Source organism: Phaseolus vulgaris, chromosome 7 (genome assembly GCF_000499845.2).
Source record: "Phaseolus vulgaris cultivar G19833 chromosome 7, P. vulgaris v2.0, whole genome shotgun sequence".
Lineage (NCBI taxonomy): Eukaryota > Viridiplantae > Streptophyta > Magnoliopsida > Fabales > Fabaceae > Phaseolus > Phaseolus vulgaris.
The window spans coordinates 35,608,373-35,624,185 of NC_023753.2; the positions used below are offsets into that span (position 1 = coordinate 35,608,373).

Consider the following 15,813-nt stretch of genomic DNA (forward strand, 5'->3'; position numbering starts at 1 on the left):
TCATTATATAGAAACAGAAAATGAAAAAGAGGGATCACTCTTCACCTGCACTCCATTTTAATTGGAAAGGGGTTCATATAAAATGTGATTCGATAAATGACTTCTACTTGTGTGTACATGGTCATGTACTCAACTGTTCTTTAGAAAATGCATTATGGTGACTCTAAAATTCTTCAATTTGGTTACAAGGCAGTTAAGGTTTGAAAATGAGGTTGGAATATGCAATCAAAGCCTAATAAGTTGTTGAAGCTGCTACAATAAAAATGATGAAGTCCATAGCTATGTAAATATGCTTTAGAATTACAGAACAGGTTTAAATTCCACATTCAGTCAAAATAAGTGTTGAGTTTTTCAATATATCTTTCAAAAATTCTGCCACAGTTTTTTATTTTAAACAATGAAAATAAATAGTTTCCAAAAGCAGAGAACCATTATTATTTTAGGAATCAAACTAGAAAACATTGAAAGAGAGTTTTGTCATGTGACATGCCTACTTCAGTTGCTTATTGCTTACACCATGAATTACTTAAAAGAAATAAAGCATTCTATCAACTTCAATTGGTGGCCAAAAGTCTGGGTCCCAGTTAATTACATGAAAAATTGATGTGTTGGTGGCCAAAAGTCTGGGTCCCAGTTAATTATATGAAAAATTGACATTTTTTTATTAATTTATTAATTTTATATCCTTTTAACGTGTTGGTAAATTTACTTAGAATCCTCAACCACAAACATAGAACAACAGAAATCCTAAACCACAAACATAGAACCAAACGGTCACACAATAGAACCAAAAACTCGAAAACCAAAAAACGCCCACAACACCAATGCATTCAAAAAACGACCAAAAAAAAAAATTCACTGACCTTCCCGTCGCTCCTACCACTTCGTCTGCAACCGCTTCGTACTCCGTCACATTGCAATGTTAGCCCTAAGCTCTTCGCAACGTTCTCCTTGCGTTTGAGCAAACACCCACACTCCACTAGGTTCAACACGTTTTGAAACTAATTCAGCAAGTTCTGAAAAGAAATTCAAATTTTCTCTTTATGATGTCATTTTACAAAAACACTCATGCCACGTAAGCAATCCATCCACGTAACCCAGATGTATTCTGGCGCAAGAAAAACTAAGATGTCTATATATCATTACCCAAAATAAAATACGTTTTTAATTGAATTTTGAATGCCCGGGCGGTTAAATCGTTAGGCACTGTAATGACTGTAATGTTATAAAAAGTTCTGGAAAAATGCATTTTTCATAAAGAAGAAGATGGCTTGTGAAGAGAGGCTCAGAAATATAATGCAACAACGCTATCTTCTGCTACAAGAAGAAAGAAATATAATGCGCCCGATTGCATGAATAAAAATACTAATTAATAATTTAAATGTATTAAGAAACAAATAATTATGGTAGTATTGATTGAACAAGAAGTGAAAGCATATAATTAAGTTTGTTTTCAAAAATCGATTCAAAAGATTAAAAAAAATATTAAAAATGATTTTTTTATATTTATTTATTTATTTTTCTTCAATCAAACAGTTTAATTTAGATGTTATATTGAAAATATAAAAACAAAACTCAACTACTTATTATATTTAAATATAATAAGAGTTAATTAACAACTAACAAACATTTCATATTTCTTAAAGGTTGTTATACTCTTATTATTATAATTATATAACAATAATTATACAAAAGAATATTTTTTCTATTTATTTGATAACCTTTTCATTATAAATGTTTGACATTTAAAAAGTGTTTAAAAAGTTGTTGATATAATTTGTTCTTCCGCTTGATTTAGAAAAAATCCTAATAAAGAAGGTGACCATATCATCCGATGAAATTGACAAAGGAATCAAGATATTCACATATAGGACAAGTATTAAGGAAATAATAATTATCAAATTATATGCAATTATTGTATGCAATATTGTACGTACATAATTATATGCAATTAATTTAATAATGATAGAATCTCATTATTAATATCCTACCTAATTATATTGTAATTTGGAGAGAGAAACTCCCTATATATTTCTCAACAATCTGACATTGACTGCTTATTGCGATTCAGTCCATCCACGTAAGCCAGTGTATTCTGGCGCAAGAAAAACTGGGATGTCTATATATCATTACCCAAAATAAAATACGTTTTTAATTGAATTTTGAATGTCCGGACGGTTAAACCGTTAGGCACTGTAATGACTAATGTTATAAAAAGTTCTGAAAAAATGCACTTTTCACAAAGAAGAAGATGGCTCGTGAAGGGAGGCTCAGAAATATAATGCAACAACGTTATTTTCTGCTACAAAAGAATATTTTTTCTATTTATTTGATAACTTTTTCATTATAAATGTTTGACATTTAAAAAGTGTTTAAAAAGTTGTTGATATAATTTGTTCTTCCGCTTGATTTAGAAAAAATCCTAATAAAGAAGGTGATGATGTCATCCGATTAAATTGACAAATGAATCAAAGTATTAAGGAAATACTAATTATCAAATTATATGCAATTATTGTATGCAATATTGTATATACATAATTATATGCAATTAATTTAATAATGATATAATCTCAGTATCCTACCTAATTAGATTGTAATTTGGAGAGGATATTCACATATAACACAAGTATTAAGGAAATAATAATTATCAAATTATATGCAATTATTGTATGCAATATTGTATATACATAATTATATGCAATTAATTTAATAATGATATAATCTCATCATTAGTATCCTACCTAATTAGATTGTAATTTGGAGAGTGAAACTTCCTATATATTTCTCAACAATCTGACATTGACAAGCTTATTGCGTTTTTTTTTTCTTCATTATTTCATGGAAGTCTAAAAACAGACAAACGCTACGACACAAGTTGGTTCATGATCTTCACCTACCACCAACTTGAGGAATATTAAAGAAATAATAATTATCAAATTATATGCAATTATTATATGCAATATTGTACGATATTGTACCCAATTATATTCCTAGAAGTTAAGTGAAATGTAGATATGCAAAACAACAGTAGACCTGATGACAATGATCATCTTTAGTAATAAGTGTGAAGAGGTTTGTTGAAGATCAAACGTATTGAATTTATTTTAATAAACTAATATCTTAAAAAAAACTATAATACTTTAAAAGAAAGGAATATTAGCAGTATAATTAATACTGACCATTAGTAGTGCATTAAAAAAATTTAATTGAATTTTGAATGTGGGGTGGTTAAATGGTTACGCAATGTAATGTTATAAAATGATGTGGAAAGATGTACTTTTCATTAAAAAAAATGCTTTGAGAATTCGTGAATAGAGACTACGAAACATAATGCAAGGATTCAAACTTTGAATGGAGGCTCACTCCCAACTGTCACAAGAACCAAAACCACCTGGCTGAGCCCACATAGGTAGAGGCAGGGGCGCACTCCCAACCGCCACAAGAACTAAAATCACCCGTCGAGCCCCTGCAGAGGCCAGTTCACCCGCCGAGCCCACTACAGATGCAGAGACCCTCCTAGACCAATTTTTGAGTATGGAGGTTAAGGTGGAAGTTTTTGATATAATTTGATTTAGAAAAAATTCTATTAAAGAAGGGCGACCATGTCATCAGATGAAATTGATAGAGAATCAAGATATTCACATATAGGACAAGAATTAAGGAAATAATAATTATCAAATTATATGTAATTATTGTATGCAATATTGTACAATCTTGTACCTAATTATATGCAATTAATTTAATAATGATAAAATCTCATCATTAGTATTTTACCTAATTAAATTGTAATTTAGAGAGAGAAACTCTCTATATATTTCTCATACGTCTTGTAACCATACACTAAGATACAAAGCTAAAATTTTTTATTTTAATCAGTTGGACTAGAAATTGGGTTTATTACTTTGTTCTTAGAATGGAACTGGGGATAAATTTAGGATTTGTTGGAATTTAAAATTTACTTTCATGTTAGAGTAGATCTCTATATCTTAGGTATATGATGTTGTTTGCTAACAACTCTCTCAACAATTAAATAAACTTGTTTGTTAGCTATAAATACTATTGTACCTATAGCCAATATTTGTTTTATAAATCTACTTTTATCATGTAAAAAGATTGTTATCATGCCCTTAACCCATAATCTAAAAATAGCATTGGTCAAAGAAAATTTGGTATCTCTTATTCTTTTATTTTTCTTCTGTTTTTTAAGTTATTGTCGCCTTTTTTTCTCATTTTTCTGATTTTCTTTTACCATTATTAACTATAATGATTAAAGATTATTGCACCAAACATTTTGCTGGACTCTGAGTCCAGCTGGAATTTAGATATTACTAGTGTATATTGTTTATACTTGATCTCCAGTCTACATAACACACCACAAGGATTGGGGGATTAATTTGTGATTGAATGAAACATATATCCTTCTCTTTTAGGTTGTTTTTAGTAAGTCAAACCATCTATACTAGTAAATATTTTCTATTTATTGTAGACAATCCTTTCTTGACCTTTCTGGTTCAATTACCTGCTTTCTAACCATGTGTTGCCATAAACAAAATATGATATTATTAGGAATTACATGTCTAAGGTTGATTATTTGGGACTTTAGATGTTTAGGACATGTGATGTTAACATTCTAACGATATTTGAAGTATTATCTGTTTTTGAATAATTGGACTTAACTTTATCATAATTTTGTTTTTAAAAGATTTCATGATAAGTTAAGGGATAAGGGTGTATGTAAATTTTTAAAGTATATCTTGTAAATAAGTGCATGTTTAATCCTTTTCTCATCAAATAATTTATATATATATATATATATGCATATATTTATTTTCTTTTTCTATATGTGAAGAGATAAAAAAGAAAAACACAACTATTTAATTAATTATTTTTATAAATTAATATTAAAAGATAAATAAAAAAATAGTTCAATATTAAACTAATTATCATTGGAATAACATATCAAATAATTGCTTAAAATATATTCATCACAACAACAAAAATTATCATTAATTACTCTTTTGTCATTACCTCATTTTCAGTTAATTTACATATTCATGTTTATTTTGATATAAAAATAAAAAATATAAGATAGAAAATTTTATAAATATTTATTAAAATAATAAATATTAAACTAAGAAAAGTCTTCAAAAAATAGGTAATATTTTTTTATAAACAATAAAAGTACATTACACGTTAAAACATTTTATTTATAAAACTAATTTCATATCATTAATTATTTTTCAACATTAAAAAATAGTGTAAATAAAATATAATTTTTTTTTTCTATATTACATAATATATTTATTTTCAAAAACATAGTTTAAAAATATAATAAAAAAGGATAATAGCAAAAAAATGATGCACAAGTAATATATATTAATTATTAATCTTAATACATATAAAACGTGTCCCTCCAAAAGTCTCTAGGCTTATTTTTCCTGTATCCTCACGTTTTTTTTTCCTGCACCCCACAATTTTAAATATTTCAAGATTAACCTTGACATCTAATTTGAAAAGGATCACCATGCTGGACTTTCTTTGTCACGGATCATCTTTATCATTGAATATCAAACACTGGTGGAGGGTTTTTGTAGTTTTTCGAGGCAAGATAGAGGAGTACGCTATGTTGCCGAAATGTTGTTTGGGTTGTAGAGGTAACAATAAAGTTTTTTTTAGGAGCAGGTGGTTATGGAGATTTTGGGGTTACCGGATATCGAGATCCGGTAATGTATTCTGGATTCATGAATTTGGAATTGATTAAATTGTGTTTTCTGGATGAGGGGTGTTTCGGAAGTAAATTTTGCATCAATTATTGATTTCCGGAATGCTGAATCCAAAAGTCTAATTCTGTTATGGATTGGTGAATCCAGAATGTTTTTTTTTTTAATTATGGATTTTTGAATTCGGAATACATATTTCTGTTACGGATTGGTGAATCCGGAATGCTTTTTTTGAATGATGAATTTTTGAATGTGGAATGTATATTTTAAATTACAAATTAGTGGATCTGAAAATGGACTGAAAATGTCAATCCGAAAAATTTTCAAATTCCATAATCTGAAATGTAAAAAAATAAGTACAGTTTAAGTGTATTTTAAGATTTTTAAAAAATAATAGGAATAATATGCTCTTTGCATGATATTGCGAGAAGAAACTATCAATTCTCTAGCTAAACTTCTTCTATTTTCATTCCTAAACAAACAACAATTAAATTCACAAGTTTAGGAATTTGATTCATTTTTTAAATCTTACCAATTTTTTACTATTCTTTAAAAAGATAAAAAAAAAAGTATTGACATTAATTAATATACGTAAGATGTGAGAACTGCCACTAAAGCTATGTCCATTACGAGAAGTAATTAAAAATCTCAAACTCTTTTTTATAACTATACAGCAGAGTTTTTATTTCACTAAGACTCCATATGTCATATTATTTCTAAAAAGCTATAAAGTTTTTATAAAATTTCTTTTATTGTATGGTTGTTATAAACATTCACATTTTTATTTTATTTATGAATTAAATAATTTTTTTAGTAAAATTGATTTTTGACGTTAGTCCAAACTTAAGATATACTTGGATAAACTATTAAAATTGATAATTGTCGGTTTTTAACGTGACGAACTTTCAGTATAATAGTAACTTATTTCAATAATTTTTTTATTATAAGTATTCAAAAAATCTAAAACCGGAACTAAGGATGAAAATAAATTTAATGTTAGTACAAATATAAAAAACATATTTAACCATTTATTTATTTATATATTATTTTTTTACAACCTAAAACATAATTTAATTATTATATATATTTTTATTTTTCTTGTTAAGTGTAACTCCATCACTTGTAGAAGCAATAATATATTCATCAATAAAATTAAAAGATAGTTGCCGGATGTAATTTTAAAAATACAGGGCTGTAACTGTGCTTATAATTTTTTTATTAACACTTAGCATGTGTTTGATATAAATTTTTTTTTTTTTCATATCCGGAATTTATGAATATTAAGAATTTTGATTTCTATAAACGATTAAATTTTATTTGGTTGATTGAAACTATCTCTAGGAATATTTTCTAAATTTATGGGAATTATTTTCAAAATAAACACATTAAAAAAATTACTCAAATAAAGTGCTTCCCATTTTATATTATATATAGATTAATGTATGTTGTGGTAGAAAGCCAATGAAAGTTTAGTGAGCAATCACCAAAACCAGCTTAAGTGTGATGTATTCAAACTTTTCCCTTCCAAATGTTTTGAAATACTTTATAGTATTTCTTTTTGTAAATTTCCTCTAGTTAGTATTCTATAATTATATATATTCAGGATTTTAGAAAACAGTATTATAATTTTATTGATTTTAATTAAATAAATTAAATTTTAAAAATGTGCACCGATTGCATGAATAAAAATACTAATTAATAATTAAAATGTATTAAGAAACAAATAATTATGGTAGTACTGATAAAGCATATAATTAAGTTTCTTTCCAAAAATAGATTCAAAAGATTAAAAAAAATATTAAAACTGAATTTTTTAGATTTATTTATTTATTTTTCTTCAATCAAACAGTTTAATTTAGATATTATATTGAAAAATTAAAAACAGAACTCAACTACTTATTATATTTAAATATAATAAAAGTTAATTAACAAGAAACATTTCATATTTCTTAAAAGTTGTTATACTCTTTATACTAATTCAAACAGAACTCCAAAATTTTAATTTAATTTAATTTTGGATTTTGTTTTAAATTAAAAAAACACAAAAACTTATTTGAAAATAAGTTGTTAGATTCAAAATAAAAAAACTGAACCCAACTACTTAGTATATCTAAATACAATGTTATATTTAAAAGTTAATTAACAACAAACATTTCATATTTCTTAAGGGCTGTTTTACTCATTATATTGTAATTACAATATATCTATAAGATTATATCATTTATATATAAATACAAGAAAAAAACTGAAATTATATAACAATAATTACTAAAGAATAATAAGTTCTTAGTAGCTCAAATCGTTAAAACCAATTCAAACACGAAATTTTATTTTAATTTAATTTTGAGTTTTGTATTAAATTAAACCAAACAAAAACTTATTTGATTTTTATTTGAATTTTTTAAAAAATAATTAAACCAAAAGTTGCAAACACCATATGAGTTTGTAATTTATAACAAATTTTAGTAAAAAAAAAAGTAACGTAAGATATTCACAGTGTGTTGAATATAATAACTAATGTATTGATTATAATAATATATATTGACGATCACTTCATTTTCTCTTTAAATATTTTTGTACTCACACTTTTTCTCTTTTTTTTAAATTTCAAATTATAGTTACACTTACCGAACAATTTAATAAATTAATATTTTTTTTTAAATTTAAAATTTAAAATACTAATATATATTTTATATTATTATAACGGATTATCTAAAGAATATTTTAATTTTTTCTGGTGTGAAAGTATATATTTTTTCTAATAAATTATCATTTCTAGACATATATTTTTTCCTAGTATATATATTGACTCAGATCTCTTTGTTTCTTTCGTTCATTTGTAATTTTTCTCTCAACAAATAAACTTTGATACGTTTGTGTAAACTAGGATTTTTGACCTTGCTTCTTTTGTGTGCATCTCATCACATAAATGTCTTCATCATTCAAAGGTGTTCTAAAAACACTAATGTCTTATTAACCATCAGAGGCTACCAACATAAATCCATGTATTGGACGGCCTCATGTTCTTTACAAAGTTTACTTAAAAGTCCATCATCATCCACCATTGATTATTATCCTTATCGATTCAAAAATGGGTGTATGCAACGGCTTGGTTTGCTTGCAAGATTCTCACTATGATTTTAAAGAATTCTGGGTTCGGTTTTGGAATCCATCGACAAGGCTAATGAGCGAAGATTCTCCATGCGTGCGCATTCATTCTAATGGTTACAGATGCCGTTATTCGTTTATATTCGGGTTTGGCTATGATGATTGGAGTGACACTTACCAAGTTGTTTTGTTGGATAATAAATCACAGAAAATGGAAGTTAGTGTTTATTCTTTAGGTGATTGTTGTTGGAGAAATATTTAAGTTGTGATGCTTTCACCATGTTGAGTATTTATGGAGCTTGTGTGTGTGGTACTGTGAACTGGGTAGCACTTCCCAGATCCGGTTCTAGTTATAATTTTGTTACGATATGAAGAATGAGAAATGCAATTATTTGTCAATGCCTGATGTTCATGGTCAAGGCCCCCGGCTTTGAAGGGATGTTTGTGTCTTTCTCTTCAACAAGGGACACAACTTCTCGTTTGGACAATGAAGGAGTTTGGAGTTGGAGTTGGAGTTGCAAAATTGTGGACACCGTTGCTGAATATAAATTGTAAAAATCTTCACATTCGTGCTCCCTCTTGTGTACTGTTTGGAGGCTATCATGATAAAGAGTTCCATGTATACAATAAGAAAGATAATAGGATAGATAGTTATAAACTTTTCAATGAGATCAATGACTTCCAGGTTTCTTGTTTCTTTATGTTCCCAGCTTAGTTTTGCCATATCATTAAATTGTGTAGGAGGTTTCACAACTTCATCATTTCATGTGAATATATTCTATTTATTACTTTTGCATCCTTTCACCACACATAATTTAAGGAAATAATGTAAAATTAATAATTCAAAAATAAGAACACTATTAATGTATGTGTCTTCTATTATTGTTAGTTGTGTGATTGTTGGTATATATAGGGAACTAACATGATTTAATTTGAAGAGAAACAACCATTAAAATTACAAGTTTTCCATTAGGATATGCTATTTTAGTTTTTTTAATAAGTGATCAACCTTTTCAAACAATTATATCATAATCAGTTTTGCAATTAACAAATATAACAGCAGTATTCATGGAATTATTTTATGTACAACTATACAAGAAAATGATTTCATGAGTTTAAGGTTGTATAAAAGGGATTCCCTTTATAACCGTTTCTTTTTTCATTTTACTTTTATAACAATTTTTTATTCTATTAAATTATTTTGGACATTTTTGTAATTTCACATAGAATAAATAAAAAACTATAATTCTCTCAAATTGATTTTTTTCCACATCAATGTTTCTCTCTATTATATCTTCTTCCTCAGTTTCTTCAAATCCCGTTGTCATCTTGTCGCTTCTTCTCAGATGACGTAGAATAACCTTATTTGTCACTCCTCATTCTCATTCTCCCAAAAGTTGAACGTAAAACTTTTTTTTATTATTATAGATTCCATTTGCTTGATTAACTGAGACTATTTTTAATTTTAAACTAATTTTCTTCTATATTTTTAAAATTAAAGATATTTGTAAATTTATTGTAACTACTATATAAAATGTTTTTCTTCACCATCTAGATGTGGTTAGATAATTTAGATTCCTTCTCATATATAATTTTATATTATTAATATAAGTTTATGAATAATAACATTATTTATTTAAATTTAATATTAAACACAAATACATATAAATAAAAAAATAAAAAATGCAAATATACCGGCGCTCTGTTAATGATAATAGTAAATTTGATCGGATTTTATATTAGTTATTAAAAAAATACTAGTTAATAGTTTATATAGATTATTAAATTTGTTAGTAATAAATCTAATTTTAAAATTCATAATTAAATTTAATTTATTTTCACGTATATTTAAATTATTAAGGATTATACCAAGTAATAAAATCAATTTTGAGGGATATTTATCAAAATTTTAATTAATTAAAATAAATTTTACATTTAAGTACATAAGTATCATACTACATTTTAGTTTCTTTATTGATGTCCATTACCAAAAACAAAGACACCATCTATTAAGTATTTTGGGTTTTTATACTTGAATGGTTCTTTGATGGAGTTCTTGGACACTCCCATAAGTTCATTCATATGGATTTTGTGTACTTATATGTTGTTATACTTTATAATTTGGAAGCAGAGCCTTAGAACTCTTCGCATGGACCCAAGTTCATGTTTTAACATTTATTACAAATAAATTTTATATCAAATTATCATAACTTAACACAAACAAATCTCATTTTTATAACAAGATGAATCTCATGACTACTTTAGTTTGATTTTTTCCAATTAATAACATATTTCTCTTAAACATTTTTATTCTTAATGTTACATTTACATCTTCAATCAATCCAATCCCACTATAACATTTAATTTATTAAGTTATTTCATTATTATAAATTTATAGTTAATTTTAATAAATACATATACCTATATAATAACTATAAAATAATTCCGGCTAGTAAAAAATAAAGGTTAATCACTATAGTATATTTTTATTTGTCTTCAATAATATTAATTATAACAACTTCTTAAGAGATAATTATTTGATAGTCATCCCTATCTTTTATTCTAAAGGAAATGAGGGCTCACAAACTGTAGAAGGATATCAACTTTCATTATTGTTCTTTTATATTAATTCAGATCATTATTTTTAATTGGACCTTTTTTCCTTTTTCAGTCCTACTTAGACTTAAAAAATTGTAAATTTTTACCTCATTGAATACTTAAACAAAAAAATTAATCAAATTCTAATCAAAATAGTAATTTTAATGTTAGAAAAATAGAAAGTTCCACCTCATTCAGTACTTAAAAATAAAAAATAAAAAAAAAATAATATATATATATATATGTATGTATGTATATAAACCCTAATTTCAGTGTCCAATTGTTAGGAGAAGATGATGAGAGCAATGGAACTGTTAGGAGAGATGGACGAGCAGGTATCGTCGATGGACGTTGATGACGTGGACCCTCTGGAGAACTTTGCCGAGGGTGTCATAACCACCGATCTCAAACTTGCCGATGTCAATTTCTTCAACAACTTCCAAGATGATTTCGATGATGCTGATATCAAGTAATCATTACGTTGGGGGGTAAATAATTTCCGGGTTAGGGTTTCTGTATCTTGTACTTTCCTCTCTCTGATGGTGAAGGGAATGAAAAAAAGAAAATAAAAGGACATATTGTACTTTATTTCTGGGATTTCCGGGTTAATATGATAATTGTGTTTGATTATTAAATGTACTTCGGTTTTATTTGGTTATTGTGTGGTTTTTGTCTCAGTCTTGTTTTAATGGGTAGACAAAACTTAATCTATTTTGGAACAGAATTGGTTCTATATATCGCCGCCGCATTGTTGATTGCAGATGTAGCTGTGTGAATTTATTATATGTTTGCACATAAAAGAGAAGAAGAAATATACAATTATTTTCATTATTGGTGCATCTTCTTACAATTATTCATCAATGAATCATGTCGTTTCCCAAAGAAGCACCTTGAAGTGTCTCCTGCATTCTTTCAACATCAGACATGGTCGCACTCGTTCAACCATTAGCATTTAGAAGTTATAAATGAAGATTGAAATTTGAATTTTGGTGTCTTTTACAAATTTGAATGGGAGATAATTCTTGTGTTGTGTTTTTTGTATCTCCTGAATGTTTCAGCTGAAGCACTGTCTTAGATGTGGGGGATGGAAAGGATGCTTCTAGCCATTTGTTTCTAGGCTTCCTTTTAGTAAGGCAAAGTTTACTTGGAGTGTACACTTGTAAATTAAAGTAAAAAAATATCAGTTATTCATGAGAAAAGTTGGTAACATTGTAACAGATTCATGAATTTACCTTTGGTTTTCTCCCCTTGAGTAGCTTGCTCTTGTAAATTTGCATCTAAAGCAATTATTACAGCAAATTACTGTTGATCAACTTTTAGTAATGTCACAATGTTTAATTTGGAAGATATAATGAGAATAAGCACATTTTTTATGAGCCAAGAAAGCATTATAGCTAGCAGACTAGCAGATGGAAGGTTGCAATTACTAACAGAATTGGTTTGTGTGGCTTCTAGTGAAACCTTCATTTACTTATGAAGGTGGCCGTCTTCTTTGATTTAAATCACATAATGACAGCATCTGCTTCATCTGGGGTGTCTACAGTTCTTGATATGATAAAAGATGCACATGAGGGAAATTGTAGTGAGATGAAGTCTTACAACTTGAATCTTATTCGTGTACTTGAATTTCTGTTGTTTTCTTTGTTCTGTATTTAGTTCAAAATTGTGCTGATCCAAACTGTAACAATGAGCATTCTCACTGGTTTTGGACAAGTTAGGTTGAATATTCTCTAATTTAGTCGATAGAAGTTAGGTTTGAACTTGGAGTTATTTTAGAGTTAATTTAGTTGATAGAAGTTAGGTTGAATGTTCACTTATATATTATAATCTAACTTTATTCCTAGTCAATGTGGGATCCCAACACATCCCCTCACTTTGAGGAAAAATATCTTAAGTGTGAAATTATATATTTATGGGTGGTCTAATAGGAACTTAATCATGGTAGGATAATAGCCCCAAAGAATTTATGTCTAACTTATTCAACTTAATAAGTTAATTTATGTCTAACTTATTCAACTTAATAAGTTAATTTATGTCTAACTTAACATCACAAAACCGATGAGAATTTCACCCTATTTATATATTATAATCTGACCTTATTCCTAGTCTTTTGAGATTTTCAACACAATCCCCCTTATGTTAAGGATGAATATTTTGAGTGTGAATTTAGATATTTGTCGATGGTGGTAAGTAATAGTAAGAACTTGACTTTTTCAAAAGCCCAAAATGAATTGTATCCCTCAAAGGTGTCTTTTTACATGATTAAGGAGTATGGGTCTTTGTTTTATGCATAAGCACCTAGGGTTAAGCTGTAGAGTGTGTATGCTTTGGAATTGATTTTCTTCTACACTATTTATACATTTTTAAGAGTACTTATCTCCATAACTTCGTAAAAATCCTCCTCAAGCTTTCTAACCTGCCCTTAGTGAGAATTCTATTAGAAGCTTCTTGGATTTGATGGACTCTTTGCTCCTTTCTCTGGCTTTTATCATGCCTCCTATGACTATTCCTTCTTGAGCGTGTATGCTTGAATCCATGATCATTAGTAAAATTAAAAAAGGATTTGCTTTTAAAAACTATAAGTTCTATTAATCTTATGGGACAAATTATTGGCAGTGAAAGACTTCTCTCTTTTTCTAACACATTGTTTGAGGTGAGGAGACTCATCTAATGGTCATAATGAATGTCATCCATTGAATGAGCTGCCATATTCTCCAGAAATGCTTCCAAACCTAAGACCCTAAATCCTAGGAATATGGAACTCAACTCTAACGGTAAAGAGGATTGTTGGTGGAATTCCTGCACTTCTGTTAAAGTTGAACGTCTAAAAGTTCTCATGAATTCTATCTATAAGCCCTCTTTTGATACTTGCTCTCTAATCATGATTATCCATGAGACTCCTATCCGAATAATTGGACATGACTATTTCCTCTTTTTCCATTCCTCAACCCTAAAGATATCCTTCATATTTCAAAACTTTGTAATAACCTTATTTATGTTCAAAACCTTATTCATGACCTAAATTATTTCATTGTACTTTTGAGGATTTTACTACGAAGATAACGATTGAAATTGTCAAGGTATAGAAAGCATTGTATTGCCTTGAAGACTTGAGTTGAGAACCAAGGATAGTACAGTAGATAAATGAGTACCTCCTTTCTCCAATGTTGCACTAATTCCGAATCCTGTCTTTTGATGTTTTAATGTCTCTGTTTCCTTCTTTATTTTTGAAAGAATCCCTTAAAAATTAGTTCTTCACTGATTTTAGATAAGCTGGGTTGGATTTCTCCAATTTAGTATATTGTTTACTAAAAGATTTAACCTTTTTGTTGTCTATTAGTTCAATTCAAAGGCTCGATTCAGTTCCTCTTTTTGGTTCACCTCTAGTTTTGTTAACAAGTATGCATAAAACAAAATCATTAGTTACCCTCTATCTTTTACATCTTCAATAAATGGTAATGTGGCTCTTCATCCAAATAAAAACAAGCAATGCAAATCTACCTAATTTATTTTTTTTGAGTCGCTCAACCCCAGTAACTGAATCTTTGAACAACATATAATGTTATATAAGCCTATTTACAACATAAATTACATTCTACACGAGGCTATAGATTATTGAGATCAGAACAAAGATTAGACATGTCTTTGAATATTTGACATGCATGCTATAACATCAATTTCACAATGCAAATAAATATAATACTTAAACACAGAAGTTAAGAAGTTTTGCTCTTCGCAGTCTCTAGCAACTCACCATTCCTTATCGGTTCCATTTGCAAAATAAGCAGGACACATTAATGTTGTAAAGAACAAATAACAAGTTTTACTCTTACAAGTTCTGGAAAATGACTTTAAACGTTTTAAAACTTTATAATGAAAAAATGAAATCCGTTTCCTAAAAAACATAACAAAGGGAGTACTGCAGAGGATCCTAGCCTTTCATTTAAATTCCATTAGCATTAAATAATGTCTGTTATAAAATAGTTGTAAGAAAAAGTGGTGAGATTGTAACACTGCCATATAATTATTTTTAGCAGAAGAGTTCCAGAAAGGAAATTCAGGATATACTGAGGTGATGCTTACGTTTAATTATGTGACGCAATTACAGCTGCAGCTTCTCCTTCAAGTTGAAATATAGCAAAGTTCATGTATGTAGTTAATTAACAGAATACAGTCTACTGTACCAGAAAAGAATTGGTTGCAAGCGATCTCAAATACATATATATGCTCTTCTCAATATCTATATACAACTGTATTAAGTATACTTCTAGTTGGTACGGGAGACTGAAGCTGGCCAGTCTTAGCAAACCCTTGTCGGATCATTATAAGCTATAGTTTTGATCTTGTTCTGACCTTGAGACTGCTTGGTAATTTGATCTTACATTCT

General features: G+C 27.9%; 2 protein-coding genes across 3 annotated transcripts in view; one reads left to right on the forward strand and one right to left on the reverse strand.

Moving 5' to 3' along the window:
* The first annotated feature begins 11,685 nt into the window (after positions 1-11,685).
* Positions 11,686-12,084, forward strand: LOC137830380 (small acidic protein 1-like). The gene has a single exon (XM_068637672.1). It carries the CDS (start codon positions 11,720-11,722, stop codon positions 11,897-11,899), a length of 180 nt encoding a protein of 59 aa, XP_068493773.1. The 5' UTR covers positions 11,686-11,719; the 3' UTR covers positions 11,900-12,084.
* A 3,407-nt stretch (positions 12,085-15,491) lies between these two features.
* Positions 15,492-15,813, reverse strand: part of LOC137830378 (uncharacterized) — a 31,640-nt gene continuing 31,318 nt past the window's right edge. For both annotated transcript variants that reach the window (XM_068637670.1, XM_068637671.1), the window contains one exon: positions 15,492-15,811. In XM_068637670.1, the coding sequence (XP_068493771.1) occupies positions 15,749-15,811 (63 nt within the window). In that variant the 3' untranslated portion in view covers positions 15,492-15,748. The remainder of the gene's footprint in view (positions 15,812-15,813) is intronic.

Coding starts and splice junctions, on each gene's coding strand:
- LOC137830380 (XM_068637672.1), top strand. CDS start 11,720: ATGATGAGAGCAATGGAACTGTTAGGAGAGATGGACGAGCAGGTATCG.